At 48.9% G+C, this 27,849-nt stretch overlaps 1 protein-coding gene across 2 annotated transcripts; it reads right to left on the bottom strand.

Annotated features, from left to right (window-relative positions):
• Nucleotides 1-1,126: 1,126 nt before the first annotated feature.
• On the bottom strand, nt 1,127-27,849 carry LOC139060017 (uncharacterized). 2 transcript variants are annotated; one of them, XM_070538694.1, is made up of 4 exons: nt 27,678-27,849; nt 8,192-8,229; nt 4,466-6,979; nt 1,127-2,692 (listed from the first exon to the last, which is right to left on the bottom strand). In XM_070538694.1, exons 1-4 carry the CDS (start codon nt 27,781-27,783, stop codon nt 2,123-2,125), a joined length of 3,228 nt encoding a protein of 1,075 aa, XP_070394795.1. In that variant the 5' UTR covers nt 27,784-27,849; the 3' UTR covers nt 1,127-2,122. The 2 variants fall into 2 exon arrangements, with proteins under 2 accessions (XP_070394795.1, XP_070394796.1); XM_070538695.1 differs by lacking the exons at nt 8,192-8,229; nt 27,678-27,849 and adding an exon at nt 7,715-7,778.

The following is a 27,849-nucleotide window of genomic DNA, read 5'->3' on the forward strand; positions in this document are numbered from 1 at the left end:
GAGCACGCAGTCGATTTCAGGCTGACATTCAACTGAAGCTTGACTAGCGGCCTAACCTCTTACATTTTGAGCACCGTCTGTGCAAGTGCCCTTATTAAGTACTATGCAACACTGTAAGGTACTCTCCAGGATGTGAAAATGAACGTGGAGGCTCCACCGGTAGTCAAATGCGCACTAGACGACCTTGCTCAGAAAAGCTGATTGGGCGCAATAATAAAGTATGAGAAGGCTTCCGCATGCTCCCTGACCTGACAACCATTGCTTCGCGAGCCTAAAGAATGCAGGAAAAAAAAAAAGAAGCACAAACCAGGGGCCCGCTGCAATGAGTAAGAATAAATGCTCCCAGCACAATAGGAACTTGCCAGTTTTCACATTTGCGAAGCAACTGCTTTCCCGCATAGCATGGACATCACTATGGCAAGTATTGACGCGAGCAAATCTGCATAGTAATTTTATTGCGTGATCTTGCTTACAAAAATTGGGAGCTAGGAGCCAAGCGCATCATATTTAGAAAATTTCGCATTTTTTTACTTTCAGTAATTATACTAAAATAGCAAACTGTTAACTTTCATGTTCCTTGAAGTGCTTCTTTGAAGTATCACATTAGAATTCTCAGAAACTGACCTATCAAATTAGTACTCCATTACATGCATTCAAAACACCAGTAGTAAGTCAGACTATAATTTGAATGAATAAATGCTACGTCTCGAAATAAAATGTTAAAGCATAAAACCACCGAAAATGAGCACATTTTCAGCGGTAAGGCATGAGTTAAGGTGCGCCAGCCAATGTGACCGCTTGTGATGAACTGAACTGTGAACACTTCATTGCGTATGTGTCTGTGCATGCCTTAAATTTCTCTCCTCCTCATTCTTCAGTTCTCTCTACCAACTGCAGGATAACCAACTGGGCTCAGGCTGATTAACCATCCTGCTTTTACCTTATCACGTACATCTCTCTTACCGTATGTTTCGTGGTGTCCGCACAGGTGTCACTTGATGATTGTGAAGACACACTCTGAGGGCCGCCGTTGCCATGACTTGGTGAACGGTCCTATGGGCATCTCTATATGTGCTGTCTCATGTACCACCATGAGACGGCGGAATTCTTTTCCTGTTTTCTTTAATTAAATACATCTTTATTAAACAAAAACGCTCAAAAATAAAGGCTTCTTTCGCTCAAATACTGAAATATGAGGTCAGGAGAGTACTGTTATGTACAAAGAGAGAGAGAGAAAAAAAAATATGACCTGCGGTCCTGAGTCCTGCCCAGCAGTATACGGACCGCAGGTGTCAGTCCGGCAGTGTTAATGCTCAAGGAGTCGGCTCGGCAGCAGGGCTTGCTTCAGCTCGTTGTCGTTCTCTCGTTTCACAGGCGGCCATGGCCGGCCACAAACACCGGGTTAAGTCAGCGTGCGCTCATGGATTCTTTGCAGTTTTTTTTTGCACCCGCACAAGCCCAACCACCCCTCATCTACCCCGTCCCTTGTTTTCCTTTCTGTGCAGCCTTTTCTGCTTTCGAAGGTACCACATATTCCGGTCTACGATCCTGGCACTATGTATGTTCAAAAATTGTTACTCGCGGTGCGGACAATTCGTGATCACGTCAAGATCAAAGATGAAACATCAAGATAACTTCACACAGCGAAGCCTGCCTGAACTACTCTCTCACTCAGCGGCACTTCTCTTACTCGGGGCAAGCTCGAAAGTAACGTGTTCCGAAAACGTCGGCAACGTAATACAAATAATTTAACTATCCCGGGCCCTCAATTACCTTTTTTTTTTGCACGGGCGACAAACAGTTCAGCCAAAAATCGCACGTGAGAACTACACGCTAGGTGCGAAGTGTAGACCGGAAAATGTGGTGGTGCTTCAACTCGTATTGCTCGACCATTTTGTAGAGAATCAGTTCGTGTTGCCCAGCACTTTAGCGTCCGTGCGGAGCGCGACGCATATGCCAGCCACAGTATACGCGGGACACTCTTGCCGAGTTGGCATGTTGGAGGTCTGGTTGCTGCGCCCTGTTGCTGTGGTATTCTGGGACCCTTCTGTCGCATCGTGTCTGTCCTCCGTCTTGGGTCGCCTAGCTTCCTTTGGGGCGACGTTCACTGTTCGAGTGCAGGTCACTCCGCGCTAGATTTGGCGTCTGGCGACTGCGTCGTGGACTGTGTCGTGCTCCGTTGTCGCTTCTGTCCGCCGCTTCCCTGCGACGCCGCGGAGGCCCGCATCTTCGTTACCAGCTTTCGTGCCCGCACGATCTTTCGGTCTCCAGCTTGGAAAGTCATGGTTGCGTTCTGTAGCTTGCCCAGTGCGTACTCCGTGGACGCTCCTGCTTCGCTGCCGGTGTAAGGCGCCAGCGTGTGGGCCTTGGTGCCGGCGGCGACGCTGAAGCTGACGGAACTGCTGTAGCTGGGGGGTTGCGGAGCTTGAGTCGTGGTGGGCTGGCGCACCGCGGGAGGCGACAGCGGCCGCTGCTGCGGCTGCTGCGTTCGGCTGGGCCACCTGTACACGGGGTAGCCGACGTCGTCGGTGAGGCTCTGCAACGAGGACTCCTTGACGGCTTGCGTCTTGGCGTCGGGCGGGCAGGACACTTCGTGCCACCATTCGCACACCAGTGACTGCTGGCTGAAGGCGGTGCCGTTGGGGCACAGGAAGGTCTGCAGGGAGCCGGCGGCCGTGCAGTGGTGGTACACCTAGGTTTGGGAATGCGCAAAAGGAACGAAACAGTTATGTAGGCTTGCGCCTGTTTTCTTTTGCACTGCTGTGTACCACGGGCGTCAATATTGCTTGTCGACTTGACCCTCACTGCGATATGCGGCAGGTTGCCTGTAGGGGCAGACAATGCCAGATTGGGACAGGGACCTTTCCCTTCACCGCGTCCCCCTTCACATTCCTGATTCTAAATTTCTGAGATGACTAACTGATTAATCGACTCTCCCCATCTCAAAGCTCAGAATGTAACAGTTACGGCACTTAACACCAAATCAAGAACTCTCATGTAGTCATTAGCACTGGCATTGCGTTTAGAAGTGAGATTCTCGAGCGCTATCGCCACGAAGCTTTCCCCAAGATCTTCGGCAAACCGCACGCCTGTCTGGTTGACCTCCATGCCTTCTTTCTTGCTTTCTCTTTGGCCCTACAGAACGAATCAGTGAAATTCTTTTTTTCATTTGCGTCTACACACCAAAATCATGTTCCAGTGTTCCCATATTTATTGTATGCACTTCAAATTTGGAAGTTCCGAGGTTGACAAATAAGTGCGCAGAAGTTCCGAAGGAAAGTTGCATTGCGTATACTCATGAATTAATTCTCGTACTCAAGGCGATCCGACGTGGTGAGTGATTTGGCGTTAAAAACACACAACTTCCCTTGGCGTTGCAGATGGCTACAGGGTCGGATGAACCCACAAAGCGCTGAAGTGTATGTCAGCGCCTTGCTACAGCAAACCGCGAAACGTGAAAATGGCTGCATGACAATTGAATGTGCGTTTCATTGCTTGTTGCTCGGAATTACGTTGTTTATGATGATTAGAGCAATACCTGTCTTAGACGCTTCACTTTCTATATTCTGAGGTATGTATGAGCTGAAATGTAAAGATTTTAGGGATTTTAGGGATAGGAATCGTTAATAACCCGCCCTTCCATTATGCATTGCAAATGCGTTCAAGAAGATGTGATATAAGGACATAGACACAGTTATTAGTATTAGCTTATCCAAAGCTAATATAATTAGTAATTTATCTATGCGTCGTTCGTTTATGCCACCTATTGCTACTTGGAGTTCAAAGAAATAAAGCAGAGCTCGCGGATGAAATGAGCCTATTTCGGTTAATGTTATTCTAGCGCTACAGCATCCCAGTGACAGCTGCAAAACAAATTAATATTAAATGCATGACATTCGGTGACTTCCGTATAGCTACACCGAAGGAAGTTAGCGAAGTGCAATAACTAGATTTCTGAAGAGAACTTGTCGAATAGCACAGTAAGGAAAAAGTCATTCATTTTTAAATCACCCTGCATTGAGCTTCCGAAATGCTATCATAGCGAACAGAATTTTGTGTATCAACCTGCAACGCTTACTGTATTTTTTTTTTCGCACGATATGCCGTCTTGCCCATCAGATCGAGCTTCGGAAGGCCACAAAGCGCTGCTGCGATTCCTGAGAATTTCCATTACGCAGGCGACACGAGTGAACAAGTGAACGACTCGAGCAATTGACTTTCTGGCCTCTTAATATTGCCCTTCTTTCCCCTTCTCCCAGTTCAGGGTAGTCAACAGGGCCCAGTCCCTGCTAACTTATCTGCCTTTCATTTATAATTTTTTCTCTCTCTATCTCTATTTCTCGTAGAATGCAATAAAATAGTAACGGATTCGGACATTTACACAATATCCAAGGTGTTATCAAGACTTTTTCTAACATCATAAACTGTTTCTCTGCAAAACGGCCCTTCGAATGGAGGTTCATACCTGACACCTGTGCTCGGTGCTGGCATAGTAGCCGGGGACTTTGTTGTGGCAACTGAAAGTCGTCTCCGGGATCTTCGCCAGCGCCGGGTACTCCTGCGCAGAGTTGTCCTGCACAGCAGTAGAGTAGCCCGAACCGTACGGCAGCTCGCTCAGCAAACCGTCCGATGCCGAGGAGTACTTTCGCCTGGCGTACTGGGAGACATGAGTCGCACGTCTCTGGGCCGCAGCACCAAGGCCCGAAGACAAGGATGGCGCCGGAGTTATTTGTTGCCGGTAGTAACTGTAGGTGGACGACGCCCTCCTGGCTTGGTTCGGAGACGACACAGTCTGTTTCGGCTTGTGATGAGATTGTTGCCGTGGCCTACCCGGTTCGTAAAACGCGGACGCCGAGTTGTACCCTGTCTTGCCCAAATTGCCAGTCTTCAGCTTGCTGTTGGGCGAACCGAACGACACGGAACTTTGCGGAGCGACGACGTCGTAAGGCACTTTCGGTGGGCGGTACTGGGATGTTGGTCGGTGATCGTTGTACGCTCTAGGCGCTGGTGTTGTCGTCTCGGCCGAATTAGCTGGCAAGTGTTTGTTCAGTGCTGTCGCCTGATAGTAAGTATTTACAGCGGGGCTCGAACGTGAATTTGGAGAGCCCATTCCCTGCGTGCCTCTGTTCTGTTCGCTTCTTGGAAGGGCGATGATGACCACCCTACTCCTGTTCTGGTCGTTCCCGGGGCCGTAGCTGTATCTACCAGTATTGTACTGCGGTTCCCCTCCGACTTGATGGTACGGACCCCCGGCGTTTATAGTGCTGGAGAAGACTTCCTTGCTGGTGCCGTCTATGGGATTCCTCACGAGAATGCGGATAGCCGTGGGCTGCGCGTAGTTTTGTGTACCGTCGACAGGTTGGTAAGTGGGCTGAATCCTGTTGTCCGAGGAATCCAATCCACTGGGCGGCCTCACGTACGTAACTGGCATATAGGACTGGGCTGCGACCGGGCCGCTTTGTCTAACATGCCCTTCCTGCTCGAAAGAGTCGGTCATAGGACCTGCCTCCTTCTGCTGCTTGTCCTGTAGACCTTGGTTTCTCGGCGGCAATATCACGTAAGACTGTCCTCTGGGGCTTATAAGGACGCGGTTGCTGGTGGCCTTATCGAACGTCTCTTCAGCCATTTGATCCATGTTTCCTTGGATAGGAACTATAAGCGCTTGAACGTACTTTTCGCGATTAGAAGGTGCCTTATTCGGGAAGTGGAACATTATGGGCTGCATGTCCTTGCCTGGCGACGGCGGCGGCTGAGACTCAAGCTTGTTCGGGAAGAAGCTGGACGCCTCGTGTCTGTCCCTTAGTGACGTGACGGCGTCGATGTGCGGCGAGAGGACCATCTTGGGCTCGTCGAGGAGCCCCGAGAAGTCCTGGTGCCTCTGGTGGGATATCATACTGCTGAAGTCATGAATCACGCTGCCGGGAGAACCCGAGTAAAACCCTGGCGAACTCGTGGCTCTTGGATTATTTCGCTGCTCCGACGCCATGAGCGTGTCGAAGCGGCTGCTGTCCGCCGGTTGGTGAAAGAAGCGTCCCGAGTTGGGATTGTATCGCAGGATGCCCCTGGGTCCCGTGTTCATATCGTGCAGGAAGCTACCGGAAGGCTTGGGCACCTCGTCCTCGAATCCACCGCCGCCACCGCCGCCGTCGCCCCGCATGCCGTACGGCCGAGAGTCGGACAGCTCCTCGATGTAAGTTACGGGTCTCTTACGACTCGGGTACGCCGGTTCGTCCTGCTCGTCGTTGTCGTAGGCGAACGGCGGACGTCGACCACGGCTGCGGTATGGCTTGCGGCCGCGCAGCACTATGGGCCTCGTCGTGTCGTCCTCCTCGCTGGACACGTCCTCCTCGATGACAATGGGTCGCCGCCGCTTGCCGTGGTGCTTGCGGCCGCGTATGATGATGGGCGTCTCGTCTTCAATCTCACCCGACTCGTAGTTGCCGTCGCTACCCTGCGGCTCCTTGTCCGCGAACACCACGTTGTGCCCCGGCCCCGGCCTCTTGTTGACCTTCGGAGGCGGTGGCGGAGGCGGCCGCGGGCTCGGCGGAGGTGGGAGTACACCGAACGGCGATGACGGCGGCGGCATGCCGTGCATCATGCCTCCCGGTCGTGGGTAGTACGGCGGTCTCATTGGGTGGAAGCCGGCCATGTGATGGGGCATCGGGTACATCGGCATAGGAGGGGGCGGGTGAATCATGGGCCTCACCGAAGAGGGCGCTGGCAGCCTGGGCATGCCGAAAGGCATCGAGGATGGGTACATGTGGCTTGCCTGGGGCGCGTTGCCTCCGCCGTGCATCGGAGGCGTGGAGTACTGCTTCAGGAGGAGCTTGTGCAACGTGGGCATGCCCGGTTGCGCGCCGTTTTGGAGGAAGTTGGTCAGGTCGGTCTCCATGTTTTGCCCGCTCTGAAGCGGCTTCGTCGTCTCCTTGCGGAAGAAAGGTAGCCGCAGCCGGCCGGAGAGCCTCGGAAGCTTGATGAGCTGCACAGTGGCACGCGCACTAATGAGAAACTCGTCAGGCAGAGCATGCAGTAAACATCTTTGCACCGTTATGGGTGCTGGTGTCTCATGGCTAACACACTTACTGTTGAGGCATTAAAGGAAGTTACTGAACACGACAGCGATCTCAAACTACACCTCCGATTAGAGAAGCCTTAGTTAATTTAAAACTGCGCACTAATTCTGAACGCCTCGTGCGCACCGAACTATCTTACACAAGTTTGGAAGAGAGAAGTAGTAAAGTTTATTTCGTTTATCCCCGTCAGAGTCTCTATCTTACCCTTTAACGGTAAGTCTGTTAGCCGCGGAAAAAATCAGCACCCCGAAGAGTGAAATAAACATTTACAGTGCACACGAATTCTCAGTTGGAGACAGCACTTGAAACGGCTATGGGAGTAATGATAGGAACAGGCTGCTTCTAGGAAGCTGTTAAGAAGTCTCTGCGAAACGCGTAGGTGCACACCCCCTCTCTGGCGGAGGTATTGTGTGCAGGATGGTCTAACCTACGTTCGTAGAGATAAAAGTGAAAACCCTTCTACTTGCAGCGCAAAAGGTGAGACAAGAAGCGAAACGAACAGAGACTCAGGTAGCGCCGTGTGGCTGCCTGTTTCCAGACAGGGACCCTTGTAAGTTCGCTGTATATGTGCATCACTAGTCCGATTAGCGCATATAAGCGGGAAGCGACCTTTATGCGTCAGATGCAGTGATAAAACTTACGTATTGGCAAATCAAGTACAAGCCGTGGTATATCGTTAAGTGGTACCGGTGCTCGTAAACTCGGCTATAATCCTGTCTAGATGTACCACGACAGCTTTTTCTGCAAAAGTTCGAGCAGTGTTGCACTGTATTCCTGGATCATTGTCACCAGCTTAAGGCACAGTTCGCGCGGATGGGCTGCAGCGGGTCTGATGACGGGGCAGCTGTTGTGACAAAGCCAGTGCCGACGAGCACTGGCGGCAAGCATGCGATAAGAACAGGCTGGCCGCTATCGCGGATTGTTCTTTCGTTCTCTACGCCAGTTCTCGCTCTCCCCGACCAAAAGACGGTTGCCCCCTAGAAGCGCTTTAAATTCTGGTCTGTGGTTGCGTTCGCTTACGGCTCTATCAAAAGTTTTACCCAGTATAGGAATTAATTTCTACGTGGTTAAACTGGTTGGAGTTGAATCTAAGACCGGAAGTGTGTCGTTCCGCTTACCTGTGCTTCTGCGCCATTCGGTAACCACAAGAGAGGACCTGCGTGGACAGAAGGGGGAAACGAGAGAGAGCCATTACAACTTGCTCAAGAAGGTCAAGCGCAAAAGGTAATGTATGCCACGTATAGCACCGATCGCATTCTATGTAGCGCTTTCATTTCGTCGTGGTGCCTGTTGTATGTAGTACATCAATGACAGGGACTCGATGCAACTTCCCGGCATCAAAGTGCGAACCGACAGACGTGCCCGCGATGAAGGGCCGGTGCACGCGTTTCGCGCGTGTTAGCTGGTGACCTCTTCACTGCTTGGTATCGCATATACGACTTGCGTCTTGTAACTTTGTGCGTTCCATATTTTTTTTTCTTTTTTCTTTTTGCTTCAGATCATAAGCTTGTCCCACTTTTCTTTTTAACGGTCCGTCTTCCCGTCTGGTTTGTCCGCGAGTTGTATGTGCTTGTTCGCGCAGGAATGCAGTTGTGTACAGCGTTTAGCGGGGTGCCCGTGAATTCGTGTGCACCTTCCCAATAGAAAAGGAAGCAGAATAAAAATAAAGCGCCAAGAAGACTAGTCACAGCGGTGCTTTGCTTTATAAGAAGCAGCGTCGTGCACCATTTTGTTGTAGAAGCCGTGATACATTCAATAAAGATACGTGAGTGCGGCGTGGTTGCACGCCGTCGTTCTGAAGGGCATTCGCGGGCCCGGCGTGACCGAACGCTTAGACCGTCGTGGCCGCGAGTATGCTCGTCCTTTCTTAGCTTCCTGCATGGGGCTAAAGATGCGCACCTGTATTGCGCAACTCTGCCGGTGGGCTTGTTTGCGGGGAGCACGAAAAAAAGTTAGGCGCGCTTGAGGTGACCGCTGTGCGCGCCCCTGCCTTAAGAAGAATGCGGGCGCTATGTTTCCCAAAAAAGAACGACTGCATGCGTACTGAGGAAAGAAAAAGCAACATCTAACCAAGTTGTAAAGCCGTTCAGCGTGTCTCCTCACAATTCGTAAACTTGGAGGCGGTTCAGCGGTTCAGTTCAGACTCGTGTATATTGAGTCGGTGGCAACATAAAATTTACAAACAAGCTCCACCCACAAAAACGCAGTCACCCCTGAAAATGAGCTGAACCAGCAGGAGTCCACTCACAATTATACAGAAGTTACATACACCCAATAAGGATTGCGTAATTCTCTGACGTCAAACGCAATTGTTCATTTAAAACAGCCGTTTTCTTCATTTACAGTGGAGCTGTTAGAACCTCGCCAGGTTTCTCTTTACGTCCGCAGCTTCGCCGAGCTGGGGGAGAAAGAGCTGAGCGAGAGTGAAAGCATAGTATAAAAATAGCATCGCGCAGCATAGCGACGCGGCGAGGGAGTGTGGGGCCTAGCGGGCGAGGAGGAGCGGCGTGCACCCTAGCCAGGAACGCGGCCCGGACGCGTGCACTGTCCTGCGGCGCTCGAGGCAGGGTGGTCAGGTGAGGGAGGAGGGACATTCTTCTCCGGCGGCTGCCGCCCGCCGCTCCGTACAGAGTGGAAACAACCGCGGCGTCTACTACGGCGCTGGCCACGCGAATCCCGGACGACGAAGTAGACTCCTTTGGCGAACGCCGTATGGACACGTTGCCGGAGCTCATGTGTCTTGTGTGTGGTTTGGCACTACTTTACTCGCCTTCCCCAACTCCACTGGTCTCTGGTGTTTGCGATAGCAGAGCCACGTATATTTTTTTTTCTTTTTTGCGACATGGGGCCCTTGACGCTGTCGCGTTAAGCGGAAGCTTTAGCTCGAGTGCTACTATCGAAAGCCATGTAAAAGGTGAATTCGTTTTTCTCGGAAACCACTGCATCAAACTTGACGAGGTTTGTTGCATTTAAAAGGAAAATTTAAAATCTGGTGACGGTTGGTCTCGGATTCTTTATTTAAGTCGTCAATTTTTTACTAAAAATTGGCAAAATCGGAAATTTTCAGGAAACGGAACTGTCAGGTTTACAACTCCGTAACTCAGCAATGAAAAATGATATCACAATTCTGTGAATTGCATATCATAGTACATATAAAGCGAACAAATATGATATGTTACACATGAATCTCAAAAGAATTAGTAATGCGTAAACGCAACTATTGAAGAACCCTTGTACGCAACGTAACGAATTCACGTAATATATAGATTGACACATCGAATTTGTCCGCTTTGAATAATCTAATGGATGCCGTGTACAGAACCGCGATATCTGTTCTTGATGGAGAGATATTAAAGGGGTTGGGACACCAAATTTTGAGGCTATAAAAAGCATGTTGCAGGCTGCTTCCGTATGCAAGGACACCCAGAACGAGGTATCGGACGCTGCAAACATTTCAAAATAATTTTAATTCAGCTCCAAAAAGTCATTAAAAACTCCTTCTCGTAGTCGAGACCCATCGCTAGCGCGGCAGCTACTACGTCACAGAGGAGGAACGAAAATATTGACGTCATAGCACACCAGCACAAAAACGTGACGTATGATGAGTAGCGATGAAATGCCGATTACGGAGCCTGCTGAGCCGAGCGACCGAGCATAACCTCCACTATGACCGAGCTACAGGCATATAGAAATCCTTTCTTAATGCAAAGAAGGGGTAAGGCGTGCAGACACAGACACAGGAGGAGAGAAGTGGACAACACGAACGCCGCACGGCGGCCCGCGAATGGCAAACTGCGTGCAGCGAGTTGCCGTGCCGACGGGCCTTTGCACGTTTGAGTGTAAAACAGTAGCCTGCCGACTCCGAAAGGGACCAGGATATGCGGCGTTCGTGTTGTCCGCTTCTCTCCTCGCATAGTCGCATAGTTCGGCAGCTCGGAGCCGTCTCTCCTTCGCTTGGCCTTTCTCAATGTGAAGGCCCGTCCACGTTACCGGCACGGAAACTCGCCGCACGCCGTTTGCCGTTCGCGGGCCCCCGTGCGACGGCGGTTTTGCTCGCGAACGGCCAGATTTCCTAGCTGTAGAGAGCACGGGCCCGGGACCCATTTGTGCGGCAGCCGTACGGCGACGCGGCCAATCAGCGTCCGAGGAGTGGTCACTCTGTGCACCGGCGGCAGCTTCACCGCCTCTGATCGTTCGGCGCCGCCGATATCGTGGCTAGGCCTTTTCCGGTTCATTTCGAAGCTAAAGCTTACGGCGCTTCGGAATGAATCACCGACTCTCACAAGCCGCAATATTTTCTTACCGTTGTTGTCGCTCTTCGCAATAATTATAATAATCGCGACATACACTTCGAATTGCCAGTTGACCTCTGCTGGCAGAGCACTCGTATGCGCGAGCAGACGACGCAGCATAGTTTTACGTCACTATTTTTTGTGGCCCACGTGACCAAGCCATGTTGCGTTTCCTCCTCTGTGACGTCATAGCATCCCCCGGAGCCCAGAAACCGAAACCGAAATCGCTCGGTATAATAATGCTATTATTAAATTATTTATCGGATATATATGAATCCCGCTGTGCGTATCGTGCTCCCTGAAGCATGACGCAACGTTTGAATCAACAAACGCATGAACGAAAATTTTGATGTCTCCACCCCTTTAACTTGCAAACTTCGTGCTTCTATTTTTTTTTAATTTCGAATTTCTGAAAATTCTTTCAACAAAATTCAGGTCCTAAATCGAAATTCCGCTTCCAGCAGTCACTAGAACAGGCACGTACCCAGGATTTTTTTTCGGGGGGGGCCCACTACCTCCATCATCATCATCATCATCATCATCATCATCATGTTTTATGTACACTGCAGGACGAAGGCCTCTCCCTGCGATCTCCAATTACCCGTGTCCTGCCGCCAACCGATTCCAACTAGCACCCGCGAATTTCCTAATTTCATCGCACCATCTATAGTTTTCTGCCGTCTTCTATTGCGCTTCCCTTCTCATGGTACCCATTCTGTAACCCTAATGGTCCAACGGTTATCTTACCGGCGCATTACATGACCTGCCCAGCTACATTTATTCCTCTTGATGTCAATTAGAATATCGTCTATACCCGTTCGCTCTCTGATCCAAACCGCTCTCTTTCTCTCTTAACGTTATGCCTAGCAATCTTCGTTCGATCGCTCTTTGCGCGGTTCTTAACTTGATCTCAAGACTCTGCCCCATATGTCAGCACTGGCAAAATGCGCTGAGTGCACACCTTACTTTTCAATAATAATGGTAAGCTTCCAGTAAGGAGCTGGCAATGTCTGCCGTATGCGATCCAACTTATTTTTATTCTTCTGTGAATTTCCTTCTCATGATCAGGGTTCCCTGTGATTAATTGACCTAGGTAAACGAACTCCTTCACAGTCTCTAGTGGCCAACTGGCGATCCTGATGTCTTGTTCCTTTGCCCGACTATTTATCATTATCTTCGCCTTCTGCATATTAATATTCAACCCCACTCTTACACTCTCTCAGTTAAGGTCTCCAATCATTTGTTGTAACTCGTCTGCATTGTTGTTGAATAGAACAATGTCATCGGCAAACCGAAGGTTGCTGAGATATTTGCCGTCGATCTTTACCCCTAAGCCTTCCCAATTTAATAGCTTGAATACTTCTAAGCACGCATTGAATAGCATTGACTCCCTGTCTGACCCCTTTCTCTATAGGTATCTCCTTGCTTTTCTTGTGTAGAATTAAGGTAGCTGTAGAACCTCTGTAGATATTCTTACGCGAAGGACGAGTCAGTAAGACGAGAAACTATTTACAGATTATATTTAGAACAACGGTAGCAGCGAAGACCGGTCAGATTCACAGCGCGAGCCCAGTTCGCTCTTCCTCCTCTTTTCTGGAGTGATAGCGCCCACGCGCCTCGTTCAAGCAAACAAATACCACACGCATGTAGCAATATTTTCCAAGCTTTTTACGTGAGCGTTCTGTACTCTTTGATTACGTAGTGCCTCTATGACTGCTGGTATCTCTACTGAATCAAATGGCTTTTCGTAATCTATATAAGCCACGTAAAGAGGCTTATTGTACTCTGCGGATTTCGCAATAACCTGAGTGATGACATGGATGTGATCCATTGTAAAGTATCTCTTCCTGAAGCTAGCCTCTTCCCTTGGTTGACAAAATCCAGTGTTGCCCTTATTCTATTGGAGATTATTTTGGTAAATATTTTATATAATACTGGGAGCAAGCTATAATTTGCCCTATAATTTTTCAATTCGTTAACGTCTCTTTTTTTGTGGATTAGTATAATATCTGCATTCTTCCAGTTTTCTGGGACCGTTGCAGTCGATAGACACTTCGTATAAAGAGCCGCTAGTTTTCCAAGCATTATGTTTCCTCCATCTTTGATTAAATCGACTGTTATTCCACAATATTCTCTTCCCGCTCTTCATCGTTTCATTTCTTGCAGGGCCCTTCTGACCTCATCGCTAGTTATAGGAGAGTTTCTGTATCCTGTTCATTACTGTTTCTAAGTGAGGTATCGTGTCTCCTCTGAGTACTGTATACAGGTCAGCTTAGAATTTTTCCGCTGTTTTTACTATATCTTCGAGATTGCTGATGATATTATATTTTAGTGTATACGTCATGGTTTGTCCCAAGCCAGGTTTCTTTTTTACTGATTTCAGGCTGCGTTCATTTTTTACAGCTTCTTCAGTCTTTCTCGTGTTATAGTTTCGAATATCAGTTATTTTCGCCTTGTTGATCAGTTTTGACAGTTTCGCGAATAGCGTAACGCTGTGCGGCCGCCAGTCGCACACAACCGCATAGAGCGCAGGACACTGCGATTCTAGATGTACTGCGCTCACCGCGAAAGGTTAGATGAACACCCACATAAGCACAGCAGAGAAGTGGCTACGTGAGGCGGTTCAACCAATAACTGTAGAAGCGTCATTCAAAGCAAGTAATTATTCTCCACTTCCGGCAGCGTTTTCTCTACTTCCTCTTTAAATAAAAAGATGTTGATCCATAAATATTCTCATAAATAACGGTTAACATTTTTATTATTCGATTTTCCTTGCAGTTTGGTTGTCGCCCTGGCTCTCTCCATTAGTAGATCGCTAATTTCTCATCTCCTTGCGATTTTTGTTTCCAGTTGCCAGTTTTGCACGAAAAGTGCTATACAATTAGGGAAAAACAGACGAGGTAACGGGCGACAGTCATCTTGCTTATGGGTTTAAGGGTTATTGCAGGGTTTCATGATGGACGAACTTTCACATTATTTTATTTCCCATCTTATCTAACCCATATCACGTGTATATGGTTGCGGGCATCTGTCAGCCTCGCGGTGAGCCGTAACCCAAGGAAATAATGAAGCAAAGGGATAAGTTAAACGCAATTGGCGTTTACTACGGCCGCAACTCGTTCCACGAGAGTACAGACCAGCTCAGTAACAGCCGCATCCCTTTCCTGGTCCCAGGATCAGCCTAAACAAAGAAGGTTGAGCTAACAAAAGCAACAGCTATGCGCGTGACGGTTGAATAGATGGTGACAACTCAACGCATATCGAGTTAATCGCACGGGTGCGGAATCTATGAGAAAACTGTCCTTCACATTACAAGAGATGCCGAGAACTACCGATATCTAAAAGGAGTGAAAAAGGCAGCATAATGCTGACCGATTAGTAGCTGCCAAGTCTCAACATTGATCTGGTGGCGCTTTAGGAATGTGTGAGGAGTGGTGGCGTGGGTGGGGAGGGGGGCGGGGTATGCCACTTAATTTCGGGGGGGGCCCGGGCCCCCCCGGGCCCCCCCGGGCCCCCCCCTGGGTACGTGCCTGCACTAGAATTTAACTTTCTCTCTCAAATACAGCAAAATGTTGTTAAAATCGGTCCAGGGGTTATCTCAGAAAAGCGTTTTTGCGTTTTACATGTATTTGAATAGGCCGCATCGGAGTTGGGCCCGAGCTAAAGTGTATGTAGCAGCGCGACTGAGTAGAGTGACCCAGCCGGAGACCCCAACGTAAGTGACGCCCCCAGCAGAAGTTCCAACAGCGGCTACTTCTTATTTATTAATTAATTAATTAATTAATTTTGTACAGATCTGTCTGCGTCGCTGGTTTCAGGACGAAACATGAATGTGAAGGGCAAATCTCATGGGTGTTCCTGATATGCATCGGTCAAAGATAATATTTTTAGCTTGAAACATAGCTTTTGTGATCCTGCTAGTCCAGAATTCATTTTTCCAGAACAAAGTGATTAAGCTGTGAGTGGGCTCCGGTTGGGTCGGCCCTCTTTCAGAGGGGAAGGGCAGTTTCTTTTTTTTTTGCACTTGGTTTGCCTCGCGGCATAACGGAGCTAAATACAGGCATGCAGGCTTCTTTAGTGGAGATGTGTCTGTAATCTTCGGACGCTGATCGAGACCTTCCTCAGCACAGAATGCGTTGAACGCGTTCTTGCGCTTCTTGAGAACACATGTGGACTGAGTGACAGACTGATTAATGTCGCGGGCTATACACAGCACTATTGTAAATGTTTTCGGTGTTTTTATTTGTATTTTATTTATTAGAGCGCCGCTCTTGGGCGCCCGTTCTTGCGGCGAGCGTCGGTGTTGTGCCTCGGCGTAACCGAGCGGACGCGAAGCGCAGCGGGGTATGAAAGACGCGCGAGAAGGAAAGCGGAGAGGAGGGTACGGTAAAAGCATGAGAAGAAAATCATCGTGCGGCGACGATGGCTACGAGACGGAGCGCCATCTGGGAGGTCTCTCGGCGGCGGCTACGGTGAATCGCGGCCACGCGTCAGCCACGCGCTGGCTGTCGCGATCTACATATTAGCGAGGCAGTCGCGCCACACTTCGCTCCGTTTGCAACGTGCCGCACGAGACAGTTTGTCCCCGCCAGTCAATATATCGCGAAATGAAAACGAGTATAGAGATGCGCTCAAATTTCGCATTGGGGAGTGTCGTAATCGCTGGTGATTTTTTTTTTGCTCTTGTGTTCTTCCATTACCTTTAATTCCCTTTATCCCCCTACTACAGCAAAGGATAGCCAGTCGGTCTGTGCACTAGCCAACCCCCCTGTACCCCCCCCCCTCCTCCTATTCCCCATTCCCTTGGCACTCTTGTTACGCTGATAGGCCATTGATAATCTGCACTACCCAACTCCACATCAGTCTCGGCTAAAATGCCAGCTGCACCCGTTTGCTCTGTAATCGCCGTCTTCGTGTCTGTTAAAGTTACGTCTCTAATTTTTTCGTTACATTGCTCTCTACGCGGCCTTTTACTTCTTCACAAGCTGCTTCGCTTTCCTCGCAAGTTTCAGCCTTCTCGTGATCCAAGTCCACCCGTGACAACGTGGCTAGATGCACTTTAATACGGCTTCATGAGGCTTACTACCATTCACGAATTGCTGTTCCTATGCAAGGCTGTTGCGCATTTCCTAAACTTATAGCCCATTTATCAGCAGACCTAGCTATTCTTAGGCTGATGATTCACTTTCCCAATCATTTGTTGTAACTCATCTCCATCGTTGGTGAACGGCAACATGCGCCCTACAAATGACTCATACCAATGGCTCATCATCATCAAGAATGGCTCATACCCCCGTAAGCAAGCAAAGATGCAAAGGCGCTATATGAAGAAACCAAAGAATGAAAGACCGAAGGAAAGAAAGAAACAAAGAGGAAAAAAAACGAAAGGAAGAACGAAAGAACTTTTAGGTATAGTGCATTAGGTGCTCGCATGTGTCGTTGAGGAGGTCGACCTACAGCGCAATGCGTTTACTTCACACTGCGGTTCGTTATGTCTTGCAAGAAGTCTGACACCTCCAATAGTATAACTTAATGCACTACCACGCGTACAGCAGGCTTTCGTCTTCACGTGTTACAGGAGTGTAACATGCTGCCGAACTTATTTATTTAGTTATTTATTTATTTATTCATTCATTCATTCATTAAAGAGATCCCCATTCAGTGGCACAACGAACATTCCAAGTTCTAAAGCCTGTCGTGTTCTCTTACGTTAAAAACAACCGACAGTTTCTTTTTCTCTTTTTTTTCTCCACCTGTCAAATGATCGCATAAAATTTTATAGGTTATATTGTATCAGATACAAAAGTGACGCCATACGGCTCGGATGACGCAGTCTGGCGTCATAAGAGGTTCGGTGCCTCATGTGCCTTTGTATATGGATGCGGGAAAAATCAAGTGCTGTAAGTCGAATCTGAGAAAACTAAGCGCCTAATTATTGAGGAAATGAGAGAGGTAAATGCAGCCTGAAGTGCGAAAAATCGAGTGATCGACATACATCGGCACCTTAAAAAAAGAGCTTAATATTTTTCTAGTTAACTGCTTATCTAATAAAGCTTGCTGCTTTGTTCAGGCTATAGCTACCGCGACTGACTGTGTAAAGGCTAGATATAGTTCGACGTTTGTATGAAAGGCGTCTGTGGCATCTGTCTATGCAGCTTGTTTTTGCCAGTTCTGTCCAGTGGTGGGCAATGAAAACACCTCTGACATTGTGCTGCAGATAAATTGAGCCCCATTCATACTCAACATGACTCCGTTTCAGATCAGCGCACTAAGTATTTCTGCTCACGACCAGTGTAGTCAAGGCGCCACATTTACTGACGCCCTCTTCCATGAACTCCGTTTCGTTAGCGATGGCGAACTAATCTTTTCTCGTTAGTTTTTTTTTCTCGTAATGGTTGAATCCAATGACTAATTTGTTCATGCGCTTCGAGCCGGTCAACCAGTTATATATTTAAAGATAAAAAAATCAAAGAGAGCAGGAAAAATAATTTGCTCACATCGAAATTTCATTATTCAGTGATTGCGAATACCGACTAGAACGTGTACGAGTAATCATCCTATACTGTCTTGACTTCAGGGGCGAGTGCAGCGACATAAGTGAAAAGAAATTACGCAACTTTTACGCATTTATCGACAGTCTGTCATAATTCCCGACATAAGGGGTTATAGTCGCCGAAAAAGAGTTCTCAGAAGCAGACTTTCCGCCGTGACGATAAAACGAGCGCATCGCCGACATCGTCCTGCAGGTTAACTACGCCCACAACACCCGGGAAGACGGGGCGCGGAACTGCGCCGAAGTCGGGCGAACTGTTTCGCGTATACGCAACGCCGTCACGATCGCGCTTGCCCTTCCGGAGGGGTCGTCAGCGTGAGGCCACGCGATCTCTCAGCGCACCTAATTCGGCAGTGGAAGATAGCCATCGTTCCGAACGCAAGGGCACCGCGAAGTTACGCGGCGCGCACCGTCGTGCATCGAACAACCGCGCCGCGCGGCGATTCGCGAAGCATGCAGCATGAGGCTAATGAGTCACGTCAAGCCCCCGAGCGCCCTTGCCTGCCTCCTCCTCCTCCTCCTTTTGGAATGGGGCGCCAGCCCGAAACGCAACGATCAACGCTCGGTGCGCGCCCGCCGCCGAGACGGACGCAGCCGAGGAAGGAAGGGGGAAAAAAAAAGAAGCGTGGCGTGGAGGAAGGAAGCGCTCTCCTGGCGCCAATCAGACCTTGACACTGGACGGCCGTTTGCCGCGGGAACGGCCCGCTGTTCATGTGTGTTTGTGTGTCGACGCGCTTGGCCGCGAGGAAGGAAGCCTGGGCGAACCGGGCAAGGGCGCTAATCTGGCCTTTGACTTCTATTTCAATACGGCGACGCCCCGCGTTGACCCCGAGCAGCGTGCCGAGCGAAGCGCACGAGCGGAGGTTATTTTACGAAGGCGAGTGCGAATTACGCGCCACTCGCGGCCCGCCATTTTTTTTTTTTCCGGCGCCTCTTTCCCCACCTGTGCGCCCACGTTCGGCGGCGTGTTTGTGCAGACGAAACAGGATGGTGCTGGTTGTTCGTAATTCCTATAGCTAGCGTTGTCAGCTGTGAGAGACGTTTGCGGGAGCGAAGCATTCTGAACATTGTAGGAATTTCGCCAAATTGACGAATTCTGTAAGGGCGACAACTTGAGCCAATCAGAAAGGCCGTGCCAACGCTCGGGACCAGCCAGAGCTGACAATGTGGCGCATTCTGCAATATGGCGGAATTCGACAATGTCCAGAATTAGCACACTAATTCATTATATAATAGTTCTCGCCTGTCTGCCATATTAGAGCAGTCTTGCCAGGTTGTCACGTGTATCTATTTTTTCACGTTCCGAGGCAAAAATGTCCTTTATAGACCTTGTTCAGCAAGATGGTAAGATTCCCTTTGCTTTCCTATATTGAACGAATTTATTATTCAAATACTTCTAAAGTATCGAAAAAGTTCTTTGTTTGATTCGATACACTTGCTGCTAAAAAAGTCAGTTGCATAGCATGCACATTTATAATCAACTCGTTCAAAATGGACCAGAAAAGAAATGGAGACGCATTCAGCTAGCAAACACCCGAGATACGCGGTAGAGCTTCGCATGTGTTTCTGTGCGGGCAGCCAGTCGGGAGAAATGTTTAATAGCCATTTACAATGTTCTGATAACATGTTTCTTTTCTAAACTTCAGGCAGAAAGCGCTTTCATGCAGCACTCGTTTTCAATACTTTTTTTCCTAATCCATCAAGCGATTCGTAAATGAGCAGCTGTAATTCCCGCTCGCCACGTAAGCAAGTTTCAAGGATCATACTTAGCTGCGAGAATAAAAGATAAATATCACTGAATGTTGAATTTTCGATGCAAGGACGTGTCCCCGCCAAACATTGGTTGATGGCACAAAAACACATGAAGTTCTGGTAGTGGTCGCCATTAATTGGAGCTAGTAACCCCTTTAATTAAGGACTTTCTAAGCACCTTTGCCGGAAACTTCTTCCTACAATTCGTTTTACCAGCGCTGCGAATAATATAAACCTAATTGCAAGGTCGCTTGTACGTTACTCCTGCTTTGCAGTAGTCATCGCCGGTCGGCTGCTGCATGCTCCAACAAACCTCGCCGGCCGCAACGTGAGCGGATTTCGAAACTATGCAACGTAGCGTATGCGCGCGAAGGTATAGGCTGGCCCGATTGACTCGAAATCAGTTGGTTCTTCACAAAAGTAAATGTTGCTGCTACTGTTGGTAGTCGGCACTGTGAGAAACTGACAAAATACTGTTATCGACCACTTAAGAATTTCTGATGTTCTACATTTAAAAAAATAGTAATTTTCACGTTTTCCCTCGGATCCCTAATTTTCCGCTCATCATGGGAGAGTTCCCAGGATTTGGCAACACTGGAAGGACTAGATGTACACAACAGCGCTAGTGGTACCATCTTGTGACACTGAAGCCAACTAGAGCACACGTTACTACAATTGCAGTTACAATTAATGTTCTACCTATCAGATGGTAAAATGGCGTCGGCAGCAACAATCATGTCTTTGCCATTTGTAAAGAGTTGAACTGAGTTACATTCAATTATCCCAGTGCAGTAGGCTTCTTTTTCTTTCTTTTTTTCCACTTTGCTAGAACGATGACGCAACCCCAAAAACACTTCCAACTCCTTGTAGTTGAAACTGTCACAAGATAGCGATAACAGCACTGCCGTCGCCATCTACTTCACCGTTGACGTCTCAGATAATCCACAAACTGCGAGCTAAAGTTCTCTAATATACTACTTTACAGAATACGCAGAATACCGGAGCTTTTGTGTTGCGTGAATGATGTGCATTTCCGCGATCCGCCTTTCCGGTATGACAGGCTTAAACTACCTAATATCCTAAAACTACTGCGAAGACATACAGATCGGACCGTGGACGGACCGGTATACGGACAGCCAGAGGGACAGAAATAAAAGTTGCTGTTTCTCCATAAAGGCGAAGCATCGATTGCGATAGCAAATTACAAGACAGCCATACGAAGTAAGGATAGCACTTTTATCGGCCGTATGAACTTCTAAACGTTCGCTTGCTGACTAAATTAACAAGCATGGTGTCAACTACACGCGAACAGCAAACATGAACACATCACACTCGATAACCGCGGACACCCGCTGTCGAAACGCAGACGTAAGCGAGCGCTGCAGCGGCAGCAGCTGTCTGTCGCTTCAATGCAAACTGAGCGTCGAGAACACACAGCATGTACAAAGCTACGAGCCGTCGACGGACCTAGACTCTGCCCCCAACGCAGATCGCTCTCAAGATACGGTCGTGCTACCGCGTGCAGCCACCACATAAGCAGTTGCAGCCGGAGTAGAACGCCGCCACCTCCACCCCCCCCCCATTACCTCCACCCGGTACCTCGCAACGTTGGGTGCCTCGCGCGCGACTGAAGACGGCGCGCTTCCTTCCTGCTCTCCTATTCGCGCTCGCACATTCAGCGTAAGGCACGCGGCGACGGTGTTATCGTCCTTAGATTTTATAATGAACATCACGGCGACGCCGACGGCAGAAGTGCGCCAGGAGTGTCCGTATAAGTGCTATCGCACACACAAAAAAAAACCAGAGTAAAGACAAGCCGATCGATTGATAGGATACTAAACTTGGCACCATACGGCCCAGCTAAACCATACAACGTCAAAAGTGCCTCGCTAGGGTGACCTAGAATACTGGTCTCTCTATCTTTAGTCTCGGTACCTGCGCTAGAAAAGATGGCTGCGCAAGATGGCTGCGCAAAAAATGAAAGACGCGAACTTGAAAGCATGTCCTACATTCAAAGAGCGATTTGAATTACGCATTACGAACACTTTTTAATGTAGTCGTACGTTACAACACGTGTTAGCGAGTAGGGCGCGAGCAGTACGAATTATCATTCGCTTATGCGGCTGACGGGGCGAAAAGTCGGCCTGCATGCGCCGCCGCTGCAGATGCGACGCAGTCGCTCCGTTTGCGGAGAGAGAAAGAAAATAAAAGGGGAGAAAGGGGATGGGGGGGTGACAGAGTGGTTTCGCTGGTCCATTTTCGTCGCCGACTCGCCTCCAGCGGCGCACAGTAAGCTCGCTTTTCACAGGGAACAGGCTCTTCGCGTGGCCGCTGTCGGTGTGACCCGCCCGGCGCCTAAACGGCACAAAAGCGCCGAGCTGCACGTGCCGCGGGCGACGAATATGAATGGCGTTACGCTCACTTACACTCTTTGCGTGGCCCTGCGCTTCTTTCTTTATTTATTTCTATCTTTTCTTTAATGCGCGTTAGTTACGGTTTGGTTACGTCGTCTCGTATTCCCTTGTTTACGTTTTGTGCCTTCGCGTTTTGCTGCCCGTACAGCTCCACCTGTGTACATAGAAAGTTAGCGCGCCCCGATTCCTAAAAGAGAGCGTTTCGCCGGCCTTCTTGTTTTCCGCGATGTGCACTGAATTTCACGGCAGCCTGAGAACGAGGCCAGTGGCGGCAGTTGTATGATTCTGTGGTCGAGAACAATGGGAGTATTCGTCTTAATTACGCTCGTTCTTGTTTCTATCGGATTTCCCCCCCTTTTTTTATTCCTCGCTTTACACAGAAAATAGCTTCAATAATTGGCTGTGTTTGTGATTCGATGGTTTAAGATGGATGGGTATACAGTGGCCGCGTTTAAGGTATCACGAGTTTCTGCGTTTTGCTTCTGTTCGGTGCTACTGGATCGCGCTTTTGACGAAGTGGCCAGTCATTTACCGCTCTTGAGAACGAAACTGATCTACTGAAGTCCGTCAGAAGGTAACCTTGCGCACAGTCGCTGTGGACTAATTGGTTGGTTGACTGATTCACTGATTATGTTAAACGCCCCAAAACAACAGATGGGTTATGAGGGGTGCATTTAGGGTATATTTCCGGATTAATTATCACGATATGTCGCTTTTTTTTGCCTGTACCTAAATCTACGTGCACTAATAACTTTGTAGTTTTTGAAGAAAGTTGAAGGAAAGGCAGGGAAGTTAACAAGAACAAAGTAGACGTTTTGCTACCCTACACTACCGAAAGGAATATGGTTAGGTAGAAAGATAAGAAAATAGCAGAGAGAGAGAGAGAGAGAGAGAGAGAGCTCATGCATCACAGCCGTTCACCGCTACACGGGGGGTAATGCTTCAATTTCATCGAAAAGTTATGCTTCCCTTAGTGAGCGGATGAAAAGCGCAAGGCGCGCAGGAAGCTCGTAGGACTTAATAAAAAAGAAACACATATTCTCAGAGCCACTTTTTCTGATGTACGTTCAGCGCCAAAAGTTTACGGGGCGCGGTTCTCGCGTGAAAGATGAATTCCCGCTCAGTTTGCGTCCTCGCTGGTAAAATATTATTACAACACTGCGTTGGTCGCGTGTATATACACTGCTGTTGGCTACAGTCCTGAATTCGTGCACAGGTTGCGTAAATATTCAACTTTTTTCTGCTGACCTCGCGCCACGTAGCGTTTTGACGCCGATAGCATACGTTTCAGCTGATACAAATTTTATCGTCTCGATCAGGGATGGTCGCGACTGCTCCCCATCGAGATAAGTGAACCGCTGTAATGCGTTGACAACCGATTCATCCGACACGTCCGTGGCGAACACGACACGAGATGACAGGCACCGATCATCGAAAACCGTGAAACTCTGCGTAAGCTCTCATTTTGTTTATTTCGAATACATCTCCAGTGCTACTTCGTGGGCTTGATACAAGTTCATTTACCAACTGTTCAGAAGTTAGCAGGATATAACGGGAATAGACATCGCTGAAGACGTGTTGGCGTAGAGTTGACTATTTGGCACGGCGTTTGTTCATTCTGGATTTAGCACTTTCTTTTTCAAGTTACAGAAGCGTGTTATCACAAAGTGATAAAACGCCAGTAGGATAAAACAAGGGAGAACATATTATACGCATAAATGTTCAAAATTTCGCTGTGTTATGTGGCATAAGTGGGCGCTAAATCCGCTCGAGCCCCTAAACCATAATCGCCCGTAAATGTGTCACGCCACTGTCACGCTCAGTGGCGAATGTCAAAAAGGGAAATGCACTTTCTCGATTGTCGTTTTTTTTTTGTAACAGTGGAGCTGTTAGAACCTCGCTGGGTTTCTCTTGACGTGCGTCGCCGAGCTGTGGGAGGAGGAGCTGAGAGAGAGAGTGAAAGCAGACTATGAAAATAACACCGCGCAGCATAGCGACACGGCGAGGGTGGGTGGAGCCTTGCGGGAGAGAAGGAGCAGCATGCACGCGAGCGAAGAACGCGGCCCGGATGCGTGTACTCTCCTGTAGCGCGCGAGGCAGAAGGGCCAGACGAGGGAGGAGAGGCGTTCTTCTCCGGCGGCCGCTAGGGTTCCTCGATGTCCTCCTCGCCCTCCGCTTTGTACAGAGTGGAGACAACCGCGACGTCTACTACCGCGCTGGCCATGCGAATCGCGGACGACGTAGTAGACGCCTTTGGCGGACGCCGAAGGGACGCGTTGCCGGCTCTCGTGTGTCTTGTGTGCGGTTTGGCACTACTTTGCTGGCCTTCCCCCAGCTCCACTGGTCTCTGGTGTTTGCGATAGCAGAGCCACGCATATTTTTTTCTTTCCAGTCCCCTTTTCCCTTCCCCCAAGCGTATAGTAGCCAACCAGACGCTTTCCCATTTAACACCTCCATGCCTTCTCTTGTTCTTTTATGCGTTGCATATTGCAATCACTCAGTTCAGCCCTTGGGCGCGGCCGGGCAGCCACCATTGACCTTTAGCGAAACCACGTGACGTGACGTCACGACAGCCGGAGGAAAAGCTGGGCCCCAACTCGCGCAATATGCAACGCACTCTTGGCTTAACCAAGCTAAGCCTGGCCATTTTTTCTCTATCTTGCTAGTTTGTTTTCTCACGCTAGCGTTTCATTCTGGCGTGATCGTTAGCACCTAAATATTCAGTTTAGTACACTTGAAGACACTTTGTACGACCACACAATGTTGCCGGTTCGTGTGGTGGGTATTACGTACCCGGAAGGGCAACCCTGATACTCTTCTATCTTCGCAGTACCCATAGTGCACAGGGCATTCATGCAGTTAAAGCCTTGAGCACCACTATATAGCGGAAGATCAATCGCGGCGCAGGATTGAGTTTTTTTTTCTTCAGGTGCGCTGCTCGGACGGCGTTGTTGACTTGACAGCACAGTTACCAGCACAGATAGGCACGATTCAAGAATGGTCGACGAGTTTATTACGATACATTTCCGCAACAGCATCGCGAACTGGACAATTCGGTGCAATTGCATTCGAAAATAGAACTGTGCTACGTAACACCGAAGTACTCGATTTCGGTCTCTGTCTGTGTGCCTCACCGTTTCGTGGTGCTTTTCTTTAGCATGCATTGCCACCTTGATGTTTAAGTCCTTGAGCAATCAGCATGTTGTGTAATGCTTTAGAAGAGAAAACAGCGTATACGTCGTACGAACAAACGTCAGATGAAGAGTGAACAATGCGTTCCAATGCACCCAGTATAACGGACCTCTTGTGTGACGTGTGCGCTTTTTCCGAGTAGTCTACATTTTGCCGCACTAAGCTGCGATATAATGCGTAAATAATGTCGCTTTCGACAACGTAAAAAGTTTTCAGCTGCGCGTGTAGCGGACCTGCAGAGGGTGCTTACCAGGCTGCGTTGGAGCAACGTGGCGAAGCGCGCTTTCCGGAATCTGGATGAACGGTCGTTCGCGTTGCACATCACTCCAAGTTCCCGTTTTATCTAGTAAAAATCCCAAGATATCCTCCCTCAGAATTTCTGAACTGTGTATTGTTGAGTTTCGAGTGTCCATTACAAAAAAAAAAGAATAATAGTAAGTTGATTAAGAATAGTCGATCCTTGTGCGACATTCACGGTACAAACGGAGGCAATGTGTGCTGTTATTCTTATCACTCGCGCCAGGCGCTCGCAACGAGCGAGCATATAAGAGCTGACATGATATGTCGTAAGCAACGTAGCGTATGCAGAGCATGGCAAGCGTCAGCGTAGTAAACTACGTAGCAGAGCATGTCACGTTCGCCACAGCGTACACAAGTTCCTTCTCTGTCAACTCAAACGTTTTACTTACAGGCCGTATTTTTTCTCAACTCCAAATTGCTTGTTGCTAGAAGCTAACCAAAATCAAACGGATTAACGTGCGTAGATATTTCCATTCGTGATGGTCGGCGGCATACGATGCTACCGTGCTGAGTTATTCCTCGCATGCACTAATCGGCTCTGGCTGATGAATGCCAGATTTCAATTTATCCGTAGGGCCTCCTGAGTAATCAGTGACGCATATTATTTCCGAGGCAACAGTTCAGCACTTGACCGCGCGAGCACGTGACGGTTATTAAAAGAGGCATTCAAGCCTTTGCGGTGAGCGCGTTCAGAACAAAAGGGGCCGAATTCACAAAGCTTTTTGTTCGTAAGTGGTCTTCGTCATTGACCAGCCGCCTTCGCTAATACAGCCGAATGCCTTTATAATGAAGTGCTCGGAGCCTCCGAAATCATTCGTTGTACAGGTCACTTCGTTGTAAAGGTTTGCGCAAAGCACCACTTGCAATAGAACGGGGACATGGTTATTCTATCGTTATACAGGTAATTTCGTCGTAGAAGCGTTCGTTGCAGAGTCATTCGACTGTTATATAAGTCCATCATCAGGATTGACTGATCTTACGAACAGTAGTAGCGTAACATGGTTTTGTGGATACGCGTCCAGATTTTCAGATGAGGGCATGCCGACAGCATCTCTCGTGTTTCCTCGTGAGCATATATTTGCTGTAAAACTGCAGCCTTTGAGGCCAGTGGCAAAAATACAAGCCCTATACTATCTTCAGTGGGAGACATTCAAGGAGACAAGTAACTGCTGTTTTCGATAGATTATCACACCTACCTACTGCTAATCAGCGCCAGCGATATCCGCGCGTCGTGCCGCTATCACACCGTCTAGAAGATAGCGTATGAAAGTGAGAACACCGGTCCGCACTTTCAAGATGGAGAAAACCAAAGCGCGATTGTAGTCCACTTGATTACGATGCTTGCCTATTTGACTGATGACGCCCAACTGAACAGTTGGAGACGTGTATTCAAATAGCAACTTCAGCAGGTCAAATGCAATTGTCCAACACACACGTCTTATCCATCGGTGCATTGACACTGGGCCCCATGATTACGTGCTACAGACTCTCAGCACAGCAGCAACTCAGTGTCGCTCATGAAAGAATGTGGGAAATAAGAGCGCAAGTGCGGGTGATACTCGTCGCGAACTGTTTCTGTATTACAATGTCACATTACTGCGAAAGAATTCTGAACGGAGTGTGATTAAGTTGTGCACGACCTACAATTGATTCACTTTCGCATTCCCAAAATACACACACACTCTAACGAATATAAATATCTCTGAACCCGTTTTGACTAGCAGGTGTTCTTTTAAAGCTCACCAAACTCTCAACATACCAACACATCTTTTTTTCCCCCTTCCATTATGGTGCAGCTTTCCGACACATCACACTAGAAAAACTCTCGATCTGGACGACTCCACCAAAACGTTTACTCCGGACCTGGAGCAAAACAAACTTCTGTCTCTCATACTGCGTCCACCGGAATGCTTCAGGTAGCCGAACGCGCGACCACGCGCCAGCAGAAGGACGCACGTAGCCGCCGACCCACCGTGGCGGGTCCGTACGAGCCAGAACACATATACCCGCCTTGATAGATTGACTGCCTGCGCACAACCCAAGATCCGAGCGTAGGGTTCACCTCGTCGATCGAGAGGTTCACGGCAGAGCTTCCACTCACCGATCAGGAGTAGCAGGGTCGCAGCCCGGGTTCCGTGCCTCAGCATGGGCAGGGTTCGCAGCCGCCGAGGCTGCTGCTGCTGCTGCTGGCGGTGGTTGTGGCGCATGGCTGACGGCTGGACCCACACTGGCGGCGGTCGAATGGCCGTGCGCGCCTCGCGAGGGCGCCCGGG

This window comes from Dermacentor albipictus, chromosome 5, assembly GCF_038994185.2.
Source record: "Dermacentor albipictus isolate Rhodes 1998 colony chromosome 5, USDA_Dalb.pri_finalv2, whole genome shotgun sequence".
Taxonomy (NCBI): domain Eukaryota; kingdom Metazoa; phylum Arthropoda; class Arachnida; order Ixodida; family Ixodidae; genus Dermacentor; species Dermacentor albipictus.

Excerpts from the sequence above, each read along its gene's own strand:
- LOC139060017 (XM_070538694.1), bottom strand. The coding sequence starts at position 27,783 with ATGCGCCACAACCACCGCCAGCAGCAGCAGCAGCAGCCTCGGCGGCTG. Across the intron at positions 8,230-27,677 it reads GACCCTGCTACTCCTGATCG|GTCCTCTCTTGTGGTTACCG; the intron begins GTGAGTGGAAGC and ends CTGTCCACGCAG. Across the intron at positions 6,980-8,191 it reads CGAATGGCGCAGAAGCACAG|CTCATCAAGCTTCCGAGGCT; the intron begins GTAAGCGGAACG and ends GCCACTGTGCAG.